This window comes from Mercenaria mercenaria, chromosome 18 (genome assembly GCF_021730395.1).
Source record: "Mercenaria mercenaria strain notata chromosome 18, MADL_Memer_1, whole genome shotgun sequence".
Classification (NCBI taxonomy): Eukaryota; Metazoa; Mollusca; class Bivalvia; order Venerida; family Veneridae; genus Mercenaria; species Mercenaria mercenaria.
In genome coordinates, this window is record NC_069378.1 from 13,199,862 (window position 1) to 13,222,067 (window position 22,206).

The following is a 22,206-nucleotide window of genomic DNA, read 5'->3' on the forward strand; positions in this document are numbered from 1 at the left end:
GACAGAAGTATGTGTCTGAAAACGGTTAACAAATATCCCACCAATCAGCTGGTTTACGGAAGGTCGGTGGTTCTACCCAGGTGCCCGCTCGTGATGAAATAATGCACGGAAGGCACCTTGGGTCTTCCTCCACCATTAAAGCTGGAAAATCGCCATATGACCTATCATGTGTCGGTGCGACGTTAAATCCAACAAAAAAAGTTATAATCAAAGATACCAACTTACCAGTTCCTAACACATAAGGCTAGTTGCATAGGGGTAACCCTCCTCTCCTAGACAATTGGTGAAGTTGTAAAAACCAGTTGGGTGCCAAGAGACCCACTTTCCCACTTAGCGTTCCGACAATCGACTTCGGACCCAACTTTATTTAAATTAGACCATATAACTAACCAAGTTGAAGACTATATATATACTCCTTGTGATAAATAGTCTAACTCAACCAACATAAGTCATGTCTTATAACATTCAAATTCTTAGTTACCTGTCTCGCATTTATAGCCTTTCCATCCGCTGGAACACTGGCAACTATATGAACCATCAGTATTTAGGCAAGTGGCTGTTTGATTTGAGCACGGATTTCTCGTACATTCGTCAACATCTTTTAGAACGAGATTAGATCATAATACTATATAATCTTGCAAAAACAAAGGATGTGTCTGGATATTAACGGATTTCAACCTTTTTATTACATTCATATATTGTTAACATAAATGCATACAATAACGTATTTCCTATGATATTCAAAATGAATGATAGAATGTAATAACATTAGTTTGTATGTTACAATATCCGCTAAGATTTTGACTTTCTATTTCATATCTATCAGGGTGGTGGACGTATTTTGCATTTTGCTGCTTTTTAGGCGAGAAATATGCTGTTTGCAGTTCAAAATGGCGTTACTTGTTTACTTTTTGTCCAAACAGAGGACACATTTTGCAGTGGTAAGTGTGTTTATTATATACAAATTTTCAAACGATAACGCCTAGTTGGTGGCCATATAATTTATCTTCACTCGGCTTTTGGTGTCACATGTTTATCGTTGTTTGTTAAAAAGTTATTGAAGGTATAGTGCCAGTTTATAGTGACGAAACAAAATCGTACCCGTGCATAAAAATGTAATTCCTGTACAAAACGAACTCTTTACGGGATGTTTATTGATTTGTACATATACATAAATTTATACAGTAATTTAAGATTTTTATCTGCTACAGTCACTTCTAAAACCTCCCAATGCAAAAATATTTTGGTACAAGCAACATTTTGTTGTTTGATGTTGTATACACGACATTTTTTTTGTTTGATTGTTCTATCGAGAGGTCTTCTGTAATTTTTTCAAACCAATTTCCCCATAACTCTTATTTGAAATGTGACACAGTTACGCTCATTTTTAACTTTGATTTTTTTGTTGTTAAAATTTTTGATAAAGTCAAATATCTCTCATACTATGAAAGTTTTTGACTTGAAACTTAAAATAGTAATTTACTACTACATCAGGAGAAACAATTCCAATTACTCTGATTTGAATTTTAATACAGTTATGCCCCTTTTAATTTTTTTTTTGGTAAACGTTTTATAACGTTTTTACTGGTAAAGATCTAATTCAGAGTAAATCATTGAGAAAAGTCGAGCGTGCTGTCTTACGAACAGCTCAGCAACATGACATAACTCTATCCTCCTTATTTATTTAATCATCTTCCTTTATTTGATATCTGTGCATATTCGTGTGGATTCGAACTCATGAATGAAATTTAAAACCAAACTGACACTTATGATAATTTCAAGTAATACTGGTTCAAGTGAAAATGTGCGCCGCACACGAACCATTACTCTACCCTACTTTTTGAGTTATATCCCTTTAGTAAGTTTTACTATCCAGGGCATTACACTACAACTGATGTAGGGAATTTACGCAGATAGTATACAATGACAGAGGACATTGAGGTGAAGTGCAGCGTACAAACATAACTTTTACCCCACTTTATTTTAGGATATCTCCCTATATTAATTTCTCTTATACAGGACATACGTCTCTAAATATACAGACTATATATAAGTTATATATATATATATATATATATATATATATATATATATATATATATATATATATATATATATATATATATATATATATATATATATACACCTTAAAATGATTTATTTATTTTTTATACGCCAGTTTTGAAAAAAGCGGGACGTATAATGGAATGCTATTATCCGTCCATCTGTCCGTCTTTCAACATTGTCTATAAGTAACAAAGTGTAACTGGAGTAGCTTTCAAATTTGACATTTCGACTAAGTACCACTTTGGAAGGATTCTGTATGTTTTTGTGTTCAGTCGATCAAAGCTCAAGGACATATTGACCTGGAGACTTAAAAAGAATTTTCACCACATCGAGACAACGTGCAAGTTTTGGATGGCTGTTTTCAAGATTAAGGTCACAGTTAAAGGTCAAAGTTCATATTCATGATATGCACGAGTCCATTAAGTACAAATGATAGAAAGAACCTAAATAAAATTGCAGATTACTTTCAGGACTAAGGTACAATGCACTATCTCTAAAGAAATGTCAAAATTGTAGATCCTGCAATGGAATCACATTTGATTTCTTTAGTAACTCAAACAAAATACTTCTAAAAAGGAAGGAAATATATTTAATAAAAACACATTCATGGGATTGAGAATAAAAAAGGAAACATTTAATGAAATTGATTTGTAATTTTGTAACTTTCATCATTTTAGTAATCTACAGCAAAAGTCCGTTAATTATGTTATAATCCGGTCTGGTAATGAATATGTTGGTGAAATAAATGCAATGAAACGTTGGTATATTTGTGATACGCTTGACTTTCAATCCAGAGGTCAAGGGTTCAAATACCAGTCAAGCATTTGACATTTATGAGATGCTCTTTAGAGCAGACCACCTAGGTATGAGGTGTGCATTGATTCTTCCAATGAAATAGTGCTACGTTTGTACTGATATTGTAGACTAAGCACATTAATGATTAAAAAAGAGCTAAGTTCAGTAAGCCAGAAATGTCTGTTTCTAAACGATTTCTCTCTTTCTGTTACCGGGACTTTCTCCGCTCTGTCGCTCTAGTCAGATCGCTCTGTGTCTGTACTGAAAAAGGATGAATTTGGCACCCGGAGTGCCTGCCTCTGTATGTAAACTTGTTCATTACGGACGGGTGCTGAGTAAATCTACTAATCTAATAATAAAAATAATATAATAACAATAAAAATAATGAGAAGAAGGAAGAAGAAGAATGCAATGTTGCGTGTTGGCTACATAGTAAGATCTAAAATGATTGAACACATCAGTGTCATTTACAGGCAAATAATTGTCCCTAGGTAAGACCACAAGACTTATGTAGGTTCCGCACAAAAAAAACGCGAGTTCAACACGAATAAAGTATATGTTTCATTATACCAGTATGAAGATATATTATTAATGCACAAACAGTGAATAATATTTGTGATATAATCAGAAAGAAATTAAACATCTGTTCCATCTGAAAGCTTTCATAAACTGAAATTTTTATGTTGTAAATTGTACATATATTGTAGGAAAACACATATATATTTCTGGTATATATACCACTTTTAAATATTTCTAGTTGCCAATCTTAATATCTTAATATTGGATTGAAAACTTCAAGAGGACATCTCGGTAGAACAACAAAATTGTCGTGTATACATCAAACAGAAAAAATCTTGCCTGTAACAAAATATTTTTGCAATGGGAGGTTTTAGAAGTAGCAGATAAAAATCTTAAATTACTGTATAAATTTATGTATATGTAAAAATCAATAAACATCCCGTAAAGAGTTCGTTCTGTACAGGAATTACATTTTCATGCACGGCTACGATGTTTTCGTCACTATAAACTGGCACTGTACTAGTCCAAAATATTAGACGTGTACATGCTCATTTTACTTTCAACATTTATTATTTTATTATTTTACATTTTATTTTCAATTTGCATTGTAACGTCTAAAAGAGCCCTAATCAGTAGAATGTGGCATTTTCTTATACGTAAAATATACGATGTTCGCAGGTTTAAACAGTTGAACCTACCGTTAGTTATCATATTCAAATGATATCTTGTTAAAATTTACCTTTAAACCCCCTAATATCCAATATATGTCAGTTGTGTACACTTTTCAATACACATTCCGCCATTTTTCATGCACATTCAGCAGGTTATAATATATTTAGAATCGACTTAGACGAAAACAATTTTCCACCTGAACTAATTGCGAAGTGATCTAGAGGGAAAATATTTCGTCCAAAATTGATTCTAAAAAGAAACTGTGTTTACACAACATTCGGAATAGACCGGCAATGTTGCACACCCTAACACAAATACACTGCGATATATACAGTGGAAAGAAACAAGTCGATATTTATATATAAAAAGTACGGGTTTTTTGTATTTTTTACATAGGCAGTTGAAAAAAAAAGGATTATTTTCGGTGTAAGTAGTGTTCTTTCATTTCTGATTGTATTATATTGTTTATAATTTGAAGATTTAAGGGGACCAGGAGTTTGTTCGCTACTCACTACATCTTATAAATGGCGATCCGATAAGACCTGACATAACCAATAGACATCAAAATGTAAAAATATGTTATGTCAGGTCTTATTTATAGGACTATCACTGTACCTTCAATAACTTTTTAACAAACAACGATAAACATGTAAAACCAAAAGCCGAGAGAAGATTATAAGGCCACCAACTGGGCGTTATCGTTTGAAATACTAAAATCAGATGATAACTGTCTACTAAAACAAATGTATCATTTACTAAAACGAGATGCAGATGATAATATTACATATAACGGAAATAATTGGGTTTATCAAGTAAAAACTATATTGAATGATATCGGAATGTCCAATTTGTGGTTAAACCAAGATATTTCTAACCTTAACTTCCGGTTAATTAGACTAAGAATATTAGATATTTACAAACAAACATGGTATTCAAATATCAACAATTCAAACAGGTTATCTTCATATAATATATATAAACATGATTTTGAGTTAGAGGAATATATGAAACATATAAATATAAATAAATATAGGATAATTCTAACAAAATTCAGACTTTCATCGCACAATCTAGCTGTTGAAAAAGGTAGATATGAAAATATTCCCAGAGAAGATAGAAAATGTCTACAGTGTAATATGAATGTATTAGAAAATGAATTCCATTTTTTGCTTGTATGTCCAAAGTATTACAGTATACGTAAACAATTTCTCAAACCCTATTTTTGTAGATGGCCAACATTAAAGAAATTTGAATTATTGATGTCTTCCAAAAATCATAGAATATTAAATAGTGTTGCGAAATATTTATATTTTGCGTTCAAAGAGCGTCATGTTTGAATGTCGTAATACATTGAAATATTGCTCCAGTGGGTTACATCATATTAATATTGTGTAATAATGTGAAATTCTCTACTGATTTTAATATACTTATATTAACATTATATACGATATACCACATTGTACTGAATGTTCCTTTATATTTGTTGTACTGAACTGAGATCTCCATTACATGAAATTTCGATGATATATAGTCTGTGTATTAACACGAATTTCTCTGTAAAACGGATATGTAAGTTGTGAAACTTGATTATGTAATTACACATAACATGTATGAATATTGTGGCTATAAATGTGCTATTGCAGTTTAATGCCAAATAAAATATATGTTATGTTATGTTATGTTATGTTTGAAAATTTGTATATACTAAACACACTTACCACTGCAAAATGTGTCCGCTTTTAGGTCAAAAAGTAAACAAATAACGCCATTTTGAACTGCAAACAGCATTGTTCTCGCCTAAAAAGCAGCAAAATGCAAAATACGTCACCCTCCCCCCTGATCTTTTCTCCTTTCAGACCGTGTATATGCAAGCTAGCAGATAAAATGGCCTTACATAATTGATATTTAACTATGGTTCAGCAGTTGAGTAATTAAACGTTGGCTATAAAACGTTTTGAAAGGAAAGGAGTTATTTGAAAAACAATATAACATACCTTGAATACAATCAGAGCCTGTCCAACCACTAGTACACGAACATGAATAGCCCCCGACTGAATTTGAGCACTTTCCTCCATGCTGACACGGGTGTTTATCACATTCATTCACCTCTGATTGGGAAAAGGGACATATGTGCATCAGTATACAAAATATACTGAACAGCAAAAGAAACTATCCAGATGTATAACCTGGGTATTTTTATAAGAAACATAAATCTATACGTTTCACTTCTTTTCTTCATACCACGCGCAGAAGATCAATAGCCTTTTAAATGGCTATTGTGGGACTACTGACTTCATGGTTCATCGATTTTTTAAAATTTAATACGTGAAGATTTTCAAGTGTAATGTGGTATGAAGAAACAAGCCAAATTAAAAAAAAATATATAAAAAGATATTCCAGTTATGCATCTGAATGGTTTCTTTTGCTGTTCAGTATAGTTAGTGCTTTTGCATTATGCTTCTCTTTGTACCTTATATGTTTGGAGACCAAAATCTAAAGGTTTACCAGTTTAATTGTAACGTGTTATTGAGAAGTTATTATAAATCGGTGACAATTATAAGTAAGTAATTTCTCAGACCAGTTACCAATCAATAATCTACTGAATAGAAATAGATAAGACCTGTTTGACACTGGTTGCCTTTCCACCCCTGATCGCATGAGCATCTGTAGCTGCCATTGTTTAACGTACATGAACCATGCAGACACGTTGCATTTGTACACAAGTTTGTATTCAACTCTATAATCAATATAGTTTGTAAATTTTAATATCATAATAGGTATTGTATGATCCGTGGAATTATTTTCTATACAATAGGAATTACGTAACAATGCAAAGCACACATTTATTTTGTAAATATGGATTAACATGATTAAATGCTAAAAATGAATAATAATTGCTCAATACTGAAACATGTTAATAACACCTAAGTATTATTCAATGTTAGAGTTTTATGTTATTCATTAGACATTGCATACAGTCCCTTTTAGACTAGAAGATCACAATATTTGTAGGTATTTAAACTTCAAATAGTATCAACTTAGAAAAAAAATATCTACTATTCTGTCTTTTTCTGAAGAACTGACATTTGTCAGAGTTATTAGCTACAAACGAGGAATTTTATTCATTTTCAAATAAGTATACATACGTTTTTCACAATTGTGTCCCGTCAATCCTGCCTGACATTGACATGTATATCCATCAGGACCGTTATTACAAGTCCCTCCGTTGGTACATGGATTGCTTGAACAGTGATCAACCGTTGGTCCGGAAACTACAGCTGAAACAGTTCGGTTATTTTCAATTAGCTTCACGTAATGATGCGATCTACTGTCGCGTAACCGATGTCCATTAAGGGATTTTAGAAGGTATTTGAGGTAAGATACATGTATTACAATAACCTCATAGTATGCAAAGCAAATAAACAAAAAAAAACAACATAAAAACAAAAAAGAAAAAAAAAACAAAAAAAAAACAAACAAACAACATGCATATGTGATGTGTTTTAGCACATTCTTCTCACTGGACTATTAATTTTTTAAACAAGCTTATTTGTCTAGACTTGCAAGTGATAAGTCATAGAAATAGAAACTGCTGTTCCATAGCAAAGCTATATATCAAGAGATGCATGTAAAACTCTGTGATTTCATGACAGCAGGTACTGCTTAGTATATTGCATAATTGGCTACAGTGAGGAGAAAATGAAGTGGGTTCTTTGTTTACATGAAATATGAAAGCTGAAGTCAAGTGAAAATTGAAAAACACATACAGCAGTTATTCTATAATTTTGCCTTGACGAATTGCTATAGAATATTTTCAAATGCCAAAACACCTCTAGTAATTGACATATGACCTGATAATGAAGAATGAAAAGTAAACAATATTGCTTATTCAGAACTCATTGTAACAGTGAACGCAAGGCCTGTCTTTATAATGCTGCTTCACTGGAATATCACGTACCCCATCCAATCACATCAAACTGACACCCGCCTTTCCAGTCTTCCCACACTACAAGCAGGCGCTATAGCACTAGGCTACCCAGGCAGAAAGAAAGAAGACGCGGATTCCAAACCAATGAAAAACTAACATTCAAAAAGCATTTAATGACATTCCTGTTAGTAGTAAACTTTGGAAAACCACAATAACTATGGAAAATGTAATGAACATATCACTTATGAACAAAGGTAAGTAATGTTTACGTTTGATTTTAATATGAAAAGGTATGGACGACAAACATACAACTTAATGGAACAAAGAAAGAAAGAACGCGTTGTGCATGCTGAATATAGAAAGGGAGACAAATAATTAAAATTGAAGGAATACGGATCATACAGTGAACAAAATAGGCGCGGGCGAAAGAAAGCTTACAACAAGACCGTTACTGAAAGAGTTAAAGTTTAAAAATAATCACCACAAAACGTTATTTCCAAGTATGGCGTCCCCTTACAGAAGAAAAGCAACCCAAAATAGTATTCGCTACTTGATCTAAAAATGAAGATTATGTTGATACCGTATTGCGAGGTGCGAGGAGTGTTACTTATAGGCATTTGCAGAAAGAAACACGTGTACATATCTAGCCAAACAAAGACACATATTTGTTCTAATGTACCGTTGCAGTATATAAACGACTGACGGAAAAGAAGCATATTCGACAAGCAGTACAATGCAGCGACAATAGAAAGAAAGAAGCCGTTAGATCATGGCTGGTGATGGTAATGATAAAGATGAATATGTATGTTGCAACATTTAATTCGCAGTCTTCCCTACTATGAGATGTTAAGTATAAATTATGCGCTCTGTTGCTCAAAGTATTATGTTGCTTCAACCTGATAACCTACTCTTTTGACATCAAACTGGCATTTTCCATATATGAGATTAATAACACTGCATGCATAACACAAACCAAGGTTGTAGCAGACAAACTAATAATTTGTTTGATACAGCCTTTATTCTCTATGTTATTACCACAACTGCAGATAATTGGCCACAGGATTTTTTTTGTAATAGAACACTTCCAAATAAAATGTTGCTTTATTGGTTTAAGTATTGAAAGAACAACGGGAGTGGAAAGTCACAGGTGACCCAACACGACATAAATGAAAATGTTGCATGCCCGGTTTTACTGAGCCTGGTCATTGACGGTAGTGTAAATGCATGATACCACTCATGCCTACTAACTCCGCGTTGAGCAGTATTTATCATTTACACATGTTACAAGTACGGAAATACAATTTCGAGACATACGCTGATGTATTCATACGGCGATACACATTGAATGCTCAATGATACACAAAGTGCAATCCATGAAATGCGGCGTATAGTCCCCAGTTAATATAATGGGTTTGCCCTAAACGTGAAAATATTGCATATAACTGAACAAACTGGAATCCAGAACAAAGATCTGAGGTTACTGAGCCTGCATAAAAAACTGCGGCCATCCCCAACCCTAAACAACAGCTAGAAAGAAAAAAACAAATATAAATTAGACAGAATATCTAGAGGATGGTGTAATTGTACCCAAAGCTATTAATTTAAAAGGGGCAGTATTTGAACCACCCAAGCCAAAATATATAAGCTGAAAAGTCAAACACTACACTAAAACAAGCTTCTTATATTCTTTTTGTTATTCTAGTTTGTTACAGTTTATCTATTCTAAGTAGAATGATAACATTTAGAATATTCCTCGTATTTTTGTCTTCATTTTGGAAAATAAGTTTGGAAACTTACTGTTGTGTTTTTATTTTTTTTTATTATTTTTTTTTAATCTGTATATTTTTTATCAAATTTATTCCTTATTGTGCGACAGAATATGATTGCCTAATCTATGAATTGCGCAAATAATAATTAGAAGTTCATAGTATTTCCCTTACATAGCATGACATTGGAAAATGAATTCATTTTTACATATTTACGTCTCCTTTCCATTCTGTTAACAATTTCTGTTTAAAAGTTGCACATACATGTACTTTGTTCTAATCAACATCAAAATACTACTTCCCAGTCATTCTTTTCACCAGACAGAACAACTGTGACATCTTCTGGGAAAAGGTCTTCCTACAAACAAGGAGGGAGTATGTAATCACTAAGGGACGTTATCGTAATATTGTCATATTGCCTTTTGCGATTCATGCAGAATGAACGCCATGATTTTCAAAAGAATAGATACGGAGAATGTAATCACTTGGGTCACACACAGTCATTTTTATATTTACAAACAGACAATCATTATAAAATGCAATCAGTTGAAGACCTATTTTCCGTTAATATATCGTCTACCTTATTGTACATATAGTAGGTACGTAATGGTTATACAATTTATGCAAGAATGAGCCAAAATGAGTCATGGTATCTCCTGGATAAACGTCAGGAACCATTATGAATATATCTTGTTTGTTTTGTATAAATACTGAAGTTAATGATAGTCAACTTACACTATAATGTAATTTTCGATGTATTTTGCAAACATTTTTCCACTGTAAAAAATTATGCCCAGTTTTATGAAAAGGACTGAACTCTTAGACACCTCTGTCTAACCAAAATGTTCATTGATACCTTCTGGCATTATCCCTTTGTGTATTCTAGTATTTGATTGACTGTATACATACGATTCGTTTTGCAATGACGGCATATCTTCTGTAACTCTCTAATTTTATTACCTCTTGTCCTCCAGTATATTAACATCAGACAGATGCACTAATGTTTCCCGATATGAACTACAAAAATAAAATAGAAAAAAAAAACAACAAAAAAAAAAACAAAAAAAAAATACAAACAAGTTAATATTTATATAATGAAACATACCGCTGTCGCAATTAATTCCTGTCCATCCTGTTTTGCACTGACATGCATATGTGTTGTTTTTGTTTACACATACAGCTCCATTTTTACACGGACTACTTGCACAAAAATTCATAGGATCTAAAATGTAAGCTCACGATGTTATGTACTTTATTTAACACGAAAGCTATCTCTAAGGTAAGCAGTATTGCTGAAAAGTGCAGTAACACAGATTGTACTCCTAAAGATTTGTTTTGCAAAATAATTTCAATCTATATGAAAACAGCCTAGGAAGGATCAGTTCGTTTCTTAGAATTGTTATCCAAAATGTATTTAATCAAATCGTCACGGAGAATATACATGTACACCACGTGATCCAGAGAGACAATGCACCAACACGCAATCCGTAATTCTGTGAACTCCCTGGCGGACTCGGTCATGGATAGGCCTTTGTGTAGCAATAGGCTCAACGTTCCAACAATGTGACTAGGATTACCTCTTTGCAGTCACAATGGTGTCCATAGGCTTAAATAGATGGGTTCAATAGCAGTATCTATTTTTGAGTTTAAATTTAAGGTTCAATACTATTCTATGAAGGTTATATATTGATTTAAATACACCTATGGCTAAATATTACCTGAGCATGAAATTGAGTCCATAAATGGGTTACACACTTCTGATTCTGAAAGGAGAGAAAATCGTCATCACTCAAAAGAAATAAATGAAACAAAATCTTTCGCAAATGACCAGAAGTGCCTTCTGGTGACATAACTGCACGTTTAGAATCCACACTTCTGTTTGGTGTAGATTAAGTATTAATGTACAGTGACTACAGGGATTTTAGTATAAATGCAAATGTTGAACCAGAACAGACGTGTAATACAATTCGGGTGTGTATTAGTACGGGGGTCAAAAACGTGTTTGGTGTAGATTAAGTATTAATGTACAGTGACTGCAGGGATTTTAGTATAAATGCTAATGTTGAACCAGAAGAGACGTGTAATACAATTCAGGTGTGTATTAGTACGGGGGCCAAATACGTAAGGTTCCTTCTGTTATTTCAGAAATTGTCTGAAATGTATATTATTGCATCATCCGCGTAACTATTATTTTAGATCGAATTTCGATAAAACACACAATACTACAAATATGTGCTTTCATATAATCATACAGCTGATTTGTGCAGTCATTCATGTGAGTAAAATAAAGTTTAATAAGAAATGTATTTTTTTTTAATTTTAAAAATAGTAGCGTGATAAGGGCATATACGAAACCAACCCATTTAGCTTAGTAGGAGAAATCATATGGTCTTGAAGAGTTATTGTCATATATTAGGACTATGATTTATTCTTATACAGTTATGAACACGATTTCATGCTTAGTTTATCCACTAAGACAGAATTTGAAATTATTGAAGCTTTTAATGGAGCATCAAGGTATCTTGATGATATTTTAAATATGGACAACCAATATTTTTCAGAAATGGTGAAACATATTTACCCAAAAGAGTTACAGCTTAACAAGGCTAATACTTCAGATTTACAAGCGTCATGTTTGGATCTAAATTTAACAATTGTGAATAATAATCTTGAAACGAAAATGTATGATAAAAGGGACGATTTTAATTTTGAAATTGTCAACTTCCCCCATCTTGATGGAGATGTCCCTCGAGCAACATCATATGGTATCTTTATTTCACAACTTATTCGTTTTGCAAGAGCTTGCTCGAAGATAGAGGATTTCGATGACAGAAAACTTCATATCACCGAGAAATTATTAAAACAGGGTTACCGCTATCATTTATTTAGCTTTCAGTAAATTTTACTACAGATGATCGGAACTGTTAGAAAAATACGATACTAGCCTAAAAACACTTTTGAAACTTAGACTTACACACCCGGAATACTATGGAGATGTAGTATATAAAATTCGGGAAAATAAACATACTCCTTACCTTAATCAAATATTTGTAAAATGGGTTTAACAAAGCTTATCAAAAGAGAATACGATGCGAAAATCGTGAAGCACAGTGCATGTTTAGTGGTCGACCCCTTTACAGTTAATTAAGCTTTCCTATTTGATGGTGCGATGACTTAGTCGTGCCCTTAAAAGTTAAGCTCTTGGTACTCTGACTTCAGACAAGTTGTTGAGTACATTGGTTTAATTATACCTTAGATTTACGTTAATTGTATGTTTAACTTAATTAATCTGGTATTTTTGCGCTGTTAGAGCCTTTCTCAGCAGGGATTTTATTTAAATTATGTTGTTCGTTGGAAATAGGGTAAGTGCGAGGTTGGCATGCCCTAAACGTGTTTACCCCCCACCCCCTCCAATTTCCTTTATATAGGTTACTGACCGTTCCAAGGCGGTGCCCCTATTTTCAAGTGGTTTTCTGTCTGTCTTGTATTGTCTGTTGCGTATGTTTTCTTGTTTGTTGTAAGCGTATTTTCCTCATCCTCACTCCCCCTGTCGCAATCGGGCTCCCTTTAACATTCCCTCCCCTTTTACTTTGAGTTAGTTTTCGTGGCCCCCCTTTATTTTGGCTGCTTGAATCCTAAGGCGGTACACGATTGTTTTTTCCTGCTTATATGGGTGCGTTTGTGTGCTTGTGAGTCTAAAGCTGTGCCCTACTGTGTTCTTGTCTCTTACTTGTCTGTTTTTCTATGTTTAACTTTACGTTGAAGTGTAACTGTGATTAAGGAACGTAGCATTCCTTTTGTATATTCATCCCTTTTCTCCTTTCCCCTTCAAATTCCTCTCCCACCCCACCCCTTTTTTACTTTTTTTTTTTGGAACAAACAAAATCGAATATGCTGGTATTTAAATAAAAAACTTTTATCAGATTGGCAAAACTGTTATCTTTTAGTGATACCAAATCAAGATATAAGAAATATATTTAATTGATAGATATGAAATAAAAAAGACTATTGTAGTCATTTTGAAACATTTACAAGAATGACAGAATGTACGAAATATGTTTTAATCTTTCAAAGGTTATATAGTACTATATGGTGAAATATTCCCGGACATACTGGAACATTAAGAGAAACACTAAGACAAACTGTGCATCAATCATAACAAATAAAGTTTGAATATCAGTTAAATTAGGTATAAAAGGTAAGATAAAGGCATGACCTGTCTTTGTCAAAAGTCCAAACTGTAGCAAGAGACTCGAAAGTATTTATAATAAAACGATACAATTGCTTTAGAATCAAAGAGTAATCAAATGTCATTCATAAAATGATATAAAATAAGGCATTGCCTCAATCGGGAATCGATCAGCGCTTTTGAACGTTTATTTTATGGATGAAAAGAGCGCTATAAAAATCTGGTAAATAATCCTACTTCAACTCACTCCATAACATTTGTAAAAGAACTGTATAATGAAATGACGGAATAACACATTTTCTAATTCGCTAGTAAATATCTCATTCGGTATATCGCATGTTACCGTAAAGGGATCGGTCCCGATTTTCCTCGCTATGCGTAGGATTGATTCCCTATCAGTTTAAAGATAGATAGACGCACCCTCCGGAGAGAAATATTTATTTATATGAAATGTGCTAATAAGGTGTAGTACGGGGGCCAAAAAGATCTATTATGCACCCCTAGACATTTTTTTACCAAATTGTTCTGCAGGACGACCAACTCTTTCAAAATCAAAAAAATGTTCCCATGAAAAACTTTTATTTACAAATGCACACTATATGTATATATACCATATATCCATATTGTACTGATGTGCAAGACCTTGCGGTCGGACAAGCTATGTGGACACTTATTAGGCACTAGGAAAAAGCGTATTGTTCCAAAAATCCGAAGTCAGACGTTCTGTGCATCTTTCAATTCGATAGTATAACGTTTCTATTTTCACTATAGACTCCATTTTCAAATTAGTAGGCAAGTGCCGCTGTAATTTAAACATTCAAACAAGAATGTCGTTCTGAAGGCACTACGTGTCTTCTTGGAAGTTTTGAATAGTATTAAGTATTTGTTTTCTTAACAATTTTGGGTTTCAAGCACTTAATTTTATTCACATTCTTGACAGCTTTTTGCACTTTCATAAATTTAAATCTAAAGATTACTTCAACTACCTGAATATTTTATCTTGTATCTTTAGTTTTTGTTCAGTGCTGCTTTTCAATAGTGAATATGTTATTAATAAGAACATAAATATCTCAATACAATGCATGTGTTTCAGAAATTCATAAACAAAATGCTTCATTTCTCACGTAACGACTGCGTATACACTTCACGATCACACAAAACAAAAATAATTATCCATTAAAAGCACATTTTCCATGAAAGGCAGTCCCAAATTGTAACCCCATTATTTGTGTATATACACACTATAAAAGTGTAAACATGTTTGACCTAGTGATGTCAAAGAAACAAATATTCTGACCAATTTTCATTAAGATTGGACTAAAAATGTGGTATCTTAAGTGTAAACAAGTATTTTCTTCAATTTGACCTAGTGACCTAGTTTTTGAGCCAAAATGACCTGCAATCAAACCTAGATTTGATCGAGACAATCATTCTGACAAAATTTCATTAACCTCAATTGAACATTACAGCTTCTATCGCATACAAAACGTTTTACTTTGATTTGTCCTAGTTACCTAGTTTTTGACCCTAGATGATCCACATTCAAATTTGACCTTCATTTCATAAGGCTATCATTCTGACCAAATTTCATAAATATTAATTGAAAAATACAATCTCTATTGCATACACAAGGGTTTTTATTGATTTGACCCAGTGACCTAGTTATTGACCACAGATAACCCATATTCTAATTCGGCCTAGATTGTATCAAGGCAATCATTCTGACTAAATTTTATGAATATCCAGTGAAAATGCAGCCCTCTATTGCGTACACAAGGTTTGTCTTTAATTTTACTGGATGACCAAGTTTTTGACCCTAGATGACCCATATTCAAACTCGACCAAGACTTTATCCTGACAAACATTCTGATCAAATTTTTATAAAGATTCGGTGTAAAATGCAGCCTCTATTGCATACACAAGGTTTTTCTTTGACCTCGGTTTTGACCGCAGAAAACCCATATTCGAATTTGTCCTAGATTTTATCAAGGCAATCATTTTTATTACAACTCATGAAGATCAATTGAAAAATACAGCCCCTATCACATACAGAATGTTTATCTCTGATTTGACCTAGTGACATAGGTTTTAACCCAAGATGACTAATTTTCAAACTTGACCTAGATTATATCAACGGAATTATTTTGATAAAATTTTATGAAGATCAGTTGAAAAATACAGCCTCTATCGCATAGACAAGGTTTTCTTTTTATATGACCTAGTGACCTAGTTTTTGAGCCCAGATAACCCATTTTCAAACTTGGCCTAGATTTCATCAAGGTAATCATTCTAACAAAAATTCATGAAGATCATTTGAAAAATACCGCCTCTTTCGCATACAAAGGTTTTTTTCTTTAATTTGACCTAGTGACCTAGTTTTTTTACCCAGATAACCTATTTTCAAACTTAGCCTATATTTTCTCAAGGTTATCATTCTGACAAAATTTCATGAAGATCAGTTGAAAAATACAGGCTATATCGCATACACAAGCTAAATGTTGACTGACAGACGACAGACAGACGACAGACGCCGGACATCGAGCGACCATAATAACTCACCTGAGCAATAAAACAAAACATGGTAATTGAAATGTTAACGTAACATGTGTAAAGTGATTCTTCCTATAAAATAGGTGTTTAAATTATTTTTCCGAACAATATACCTCACATAAATCACACGCAGTTCAAAAAAGTTTTTTTCATGGGAATATTTTTTTTGTTTTGAAATAGCTGGTCCTGTCAAACAATTTGGTACCTATGAAAAAAGTCTAAGTGGGGGGGGATGTATGGTAGACCCTATTGGCCCCAAACCCATATATATATAGCAGCATCGAAACTATTCTTATAGGGTTAGTGGGCTTGAATGTTTATTCTTTTAGTGGGGTGGGGGGTTAAGGCCGTTTTTCAACTGTATTTCAGCCGTTTTGCTGTAATTGGTCCCGTAAATAGTAAAATAGTAAACTTTTACATTTCAAATACAACACCATCTTGGTTTTGAAAAGCAACTATAACACTTATTTAATACCAAAGCTTTTTTGCAAGACATCGATTCTTTTGCTGCAAATATTACGGAAATACTTTAATACAACCTATTTGCAGACAGCGACTCTCTGTAACATTTCCGTTTTATATAAATAATATCTAAATATATCTCGAAAAACATGAAGGTGATTAAATTTGAAGATTTACCTTTGTAGTCAAACAATGCAGCATGGCATTCTTTCTCGCATTTGCATAGTGTACACTCTAGTTTCTTCCATTCGTCTGGAATTTTGTCTAAATCTGGGTGAAAGAAATCCCCAAGTATGTATCGCCTCGATCCATCTAAGAGTGATGCAGAAAACAGTTTACTTTTATGTAGTTTTCAATCGGGTAGGTTTGGTTGTTTGCTAGGCGGATTAAAAAATGGACTTCGCACAAGTTTTCAAAATGAGCATCTGTGTAAAATTCACAATGTTGATAAAGTTTTTGTGAATAGAAAATTTTTAATGAAACATCTCACAGCCGTAAATAAACATAATTTTGGTACATAATAGGATGAAATAAAATGTAAAGGTCTTTGCCCTTGTTCTTGAGATATTTGCCCATAGTGAAAGAGATCCACACATTACAGGCTAACTTTAAGACTTTATTTGGCATTCTTTTACAAGTACGTATCAAACATTTTTATAATTATGTTTGACCTTTAAAAAGATGGTAACGTAGCAGATTGATTAACTCTACCAAGGGCTTGCCGTTAATTCATGAAACGATTTTATTTTCATATGCCGACTGCTAGCTTTATTCAACGTTATTCGGATAAATGGTGTTATGCTATTATTCCCGATTGATCAAACGTGCAGAACTACTTAATCTGATAACCTGTTTTCTTTGCCTATAGCATGAAAATGCCAAATTTCTTGATTATGTTTCTCATATTTTAAGGACTACCCCGTCAGATGCAATCAAAAAGCCGTGTATTTGAAAGGAGCTAGTTGCAACCCAAATGTAATCGCAAACTATGTGTATGGTTAGAAAGAAAATATTTATTACAAAGCCGAATATAAGATGAAATAAACTGTTGTTTTTCCAGCGGTTGAATGCACAATGGTAAAATATTTTTAATCTTTCGGGAAAAAAAATCTTAAAAACTTAGATGTATTTATTTGAGTAGGTTTACGTATGTAATATACGTATGGATTTTATAAAAAAAAAAAACTGAAGTGAATAGCTTTAATAGTAAGACTTGCAATAATTGACTCATCAGATAATAAAGGATATATACACATAAAACTACACCATACAGAATATATATATATATATATATATATATATATATATATATATATATATATATATATATATATATATATATATATATATATCGCATAAGTCAATTAACGAACACTGAATAACGAACAAGAAATTGAATATACAACATTGTCATTTGAAAAAAAAATATGAAGTTCATAAATGCCAAGACTGACTTTGTAGTGAAATGACAGACAAGAAATGCAAATATCCGGCACAGCCACATTTTCAAACTTATGTTATTTTATAGAATTAAAGACATATCAGTTAAAAAAAATGAAATTCACCTTGTTGGAATTACTTTTGTTTACACTGTCCCGTGACTTTGAAACATGGTAGGGGTAAGAGTTAGGATTGGTGCGCACCATAAATCGGTTTAAGCTCCCCAGTGGTGTTTTTGCCACTGATCGTTCTAAGGCGCTGCCACACCTTATTTTTTTTTTTATTTATTTGTTTTTACCTCGTATGTTTGCTTTGTATGCGAGTGTGTGTATTTGTGTTTGCAGTGTACAAAGCTGTGTGATGTAAGTGTTGTTTTGAGGCGGGTGCATATTATGTATGTGGCATTCCCTGGTTAATATTTATCCTTGTTTTTCTTTTGTCTAAGACAGTAAATAGTAATGTTGTCTCATACAGAAATTAGTAATGCAATTGCATACGTAAGATTCTTGAATCATTTTAATGGAATTCATGAAGTTGCAGAGTAACAGTAACTTCAATTTCAAGGAAATCTGAATTTGTTACTAAAGTTACTTTGTGCCGCATCGTTTTAGAGACATACTTTGGGCTATTTTACAGCAACTTGTTTGCTTTCAAGTATTGGCAGACATCTTAGCAATATCATTCTGTGACATTAATTTGAAATGTTTGTTTTTAATTGTTACAGTAATAATGATCTTCTGCTTTTTCATACGTGGATAAACCAGAAATTTATGATAATTAGTATCTGCGGACTATTTTGTAATATTCTATTTACACCTGAATACATCCGTTCTTTTCAATTTGATGCATTACTTAATTGTCTTAAAGTTTCAAATCAGCGGCTACAACATTCCTACTTTTAACTTGACTTAGTGCAATGCATTTGTCATAAATAATAGAGTATTCGTATTTTGATCATTTGATGTAATAGTATGCTAAATTAAAATTAACAAAGTAGAAGTCCGTCCCGTTGCTACCTACATATTGCGACCTGTGTTATCTTATTACGTTTCCGGTTAGAGACCAGATTTAACCGCAAGAAATAAGCAGATGAAATTAAAAAAGCTACTAATTCATAAAGTTTATTGCACTTAAGATCATGTAACCAGTAATCATCAGTAAGAATAAGTCGATTAATCAGGAAAAAACGACCTATTATTATTCAGCTTTACAATAAAACAGACTGTATTAGATCAATTGCAAGCATCATAATTATGAAACAGACAGAGCTAATACAAAATATAACTGAACCAATATGAGAAAATACGAGAAAAAACAGGGCCAATACGGAATTCAAGCATTTTGATTGGTTCAAAAGAGAGGGTCAATACGGAGAACCCACTTCCGTTAGATTTTTAAATGACGCCACTTTGTTTTACATAAGAGTTATAGGTTACACTTTTTTCACATTTTGGCATAAAATCATCTAATATCTTCATGTAATAACCAAGTATGACTGTGCGGGATTTAGGGATGTACGTCTTCATAGATTACAACGATATTTTCACTTATTCGGTACTGTGTAATATGCAAGTGTTTCCTGTCAGACATTCTGGCAAATGTCAAGGAAAATAATGAGAAAATACGGAAACTCAGATTAATGTAAATGATGAGTCTTATCTGTAACAGACATTTTGATAGTGTGGACTTTTTGTGAAATGACAAATAGCGATTCAAACGCTGGAAAGTGGATGAATAAATTGGCGACCATGGGTGTCAAGTTGTGAACTGCAAACAATATCGGATAAGAATTAAACGAGGCATGGGAATGTATTATATGTGCTTGGTTGGTTGTATTATCTTGATCAACACAAATGTGTACAATGTTGTGTCTCGTTGCCTGCAGCCTAAAAGGAAATGACTTTTAAAGCAGTTTTATCACAGTTCAAATGAAAACTCACTAAAAAATAAATCAGAATTCAAAAAACAAAGGTAAGTTCTATTTACTCTTGATTATGTCTCATCAAAAATATCTCTAAAAATTATTCTCAAGTACCTACATACAATGATTATTTCTAAAATGAGTCTAAACAACGTGTCAATATTTTTCACCATAATCCGCATAGCTGTCATAAGGTAACTCACAAAGTTCTTATACTGTTACCACCAACAGTCGAAAGTTGAATAATAATATTATCATTAATCAAGGAATCTCATATTGGCCTAGTTATTTGTCCTCGGGCAGTCGTATTTACGACAATCCTTGGACAAATAACAAGGCCAATATGAAATTGCTTGATAAATAACATTGTATTCTTGATAAATTAAAGCAAAAACCAAACGTATCAGTTTTGGCCGAAACTAAGACGAAAAAGCTAAACCTTTTTTTTCTTTGGGTATATGGGATTGTATTATTACCTATCGTATGAAACCATTCAATGACATATAGGAAGAAATTACCAAGTAAAGGAAGAAAAACAACATAATTTTACCTCAGCGCATTACCCATTAACAATAGGGATTCAGCAGCTTGCAAGTACATATTCTGATAAACAAAATAGGCTAAATGAAATATCCATTCAAACCATACTTGTATTTTGTGGTTACCACTTGAGTGCAACAAAACCTTCATTTTCCGAATTTGACTGACTCACAACACGTAGATATTTAAAACAATAGTTCTAAAATGTTAAAACATTATCTGAACAATATGAAAGATGTTGTTTCGTTTTAAAAAAAAAACATTCGTATTTTTCAAATATTTAAAATTTATGTATATATATAATATTTACCTCGAAGATCCTGACGTGCAATTGCGTGTGTTATAAATAAAGCTGTAAATACGATTGGAAGAAACCTCATTTTCCTGTAAAAAGAGAACATTTCGATAAATTATTGATAATACATGTGTTTGACCCCGTGTTCACTTGGAGTTTCGTGCTCAATATTTCAATATGTTTTTACGCCGTGTTTGATATGAGGTTTGGGATAGAATAATATACTGCCTTATACAGTGCTCATCAACACGAATGGAACACAGTAATATTGTAGGTACCATACGCCTTGTTCAGTATGAAGTTAGGTATTGAATGATACTTTAAGTGTTTCACGCCGTGTTCATTATGAGGTTTGGTATAGAATGATACTTTAATTGGTTCACGTCGTGTCCTTATTATATTTGGTATAGAATGATACTTTAAGTGTTTCACGCCGTATTAATTATGAGGTTTATACATTAAATGTTTCACGCCGTGTTCATTATGAGGTTTGGTATAGAATAATACTTTTTAAGTGTTTCACGCCGTGTTCATTAAGAAGTTTGGTATAACATGATGCTTTAAGTGTTTCACGCCGTATTCATTATGAGGTTTGGTTTAGCATGGTACTTTAAGTGTTTCACGCCGTATTCACTATGAGGTTTGCTATAGCATAATACTTTAAGTGTTTCACGCCGTGTTTATTATGAAGTTTGGTATAGCATGATACTTTAAGTGTTTCACGCCGTGTTCATTATGAGGTTTGGTATAGCATGATACTTTAAGTGTTTCACGCCGTGTTCATTATGCCGTTTGGTATAGCATGATACTTTAAATGTTTCACGCCGTGTTCATTAAAAGGTTTGGTATTGCACGATACTTTAAGTGTTTCACGCCGTGTTCATTATGAGGTTTGGTTTAGAAGGATACTTTAAGTGTTTTACGCCGTGTTCATTATGAAGTTTGATATAGCATGATACTTTAATTGTTTCACGCCGTGTTCATTATGAGGTTTGATATAGCTTGATACTTTAAGTGTTTTACACCGTGTTCATTATGAGGTTTGATATAGCTTGATATTTT

General features: G+C 32.8%; 1 protein-coding gene across 1 annotated transcript in view; it reads right to left on the minus strand.

Annotated features, from left to right (window-relative positions):
• LOC123537965 (neurogenic locus notch homolog protein 1-like) overlaps nt 1-21,294 on the minus strand; it is a 64,765-nt gene extending 43,471 nt beyond the window's left edge. The window contains exons 1-8 of the mRNA XM_053529667.1: nt 21,160-21,294; nt 17,126-17,260; nt 11,466-11,510; nt 10,853-10,969; nt 7,200-7,331; nt 6,674-6,790; nt 6,048-6,161; nt 482-598 (exon numbers count right to left, since the gene is read on the minus strand). Of these exons, the coding sequence (XP_053385642.1) occupies nt 482-598; nt 6,048-6,161; nt 6,674-6,790; nt 7,200-7,331; nt 10,853-10,969; nt 11,466-11,510; nt 17,126-17,260; nt 21,160-21,250 (868 nt within the window). The 5' untranslated portion in view covers nt 21,251-21,294. The remainder of the gene's footprint in view (nt 1-481; nt 599-6,047; nt 6,162-6,673; nt 6,791-7,199; nt 7,332-10,852; nt 10,970-11,465; nt 11,511-17,125; nt 17,261-21,159) is intronic.
• Nucleotides 21,295-22,206: the final 912 nt, after the last annotated feature.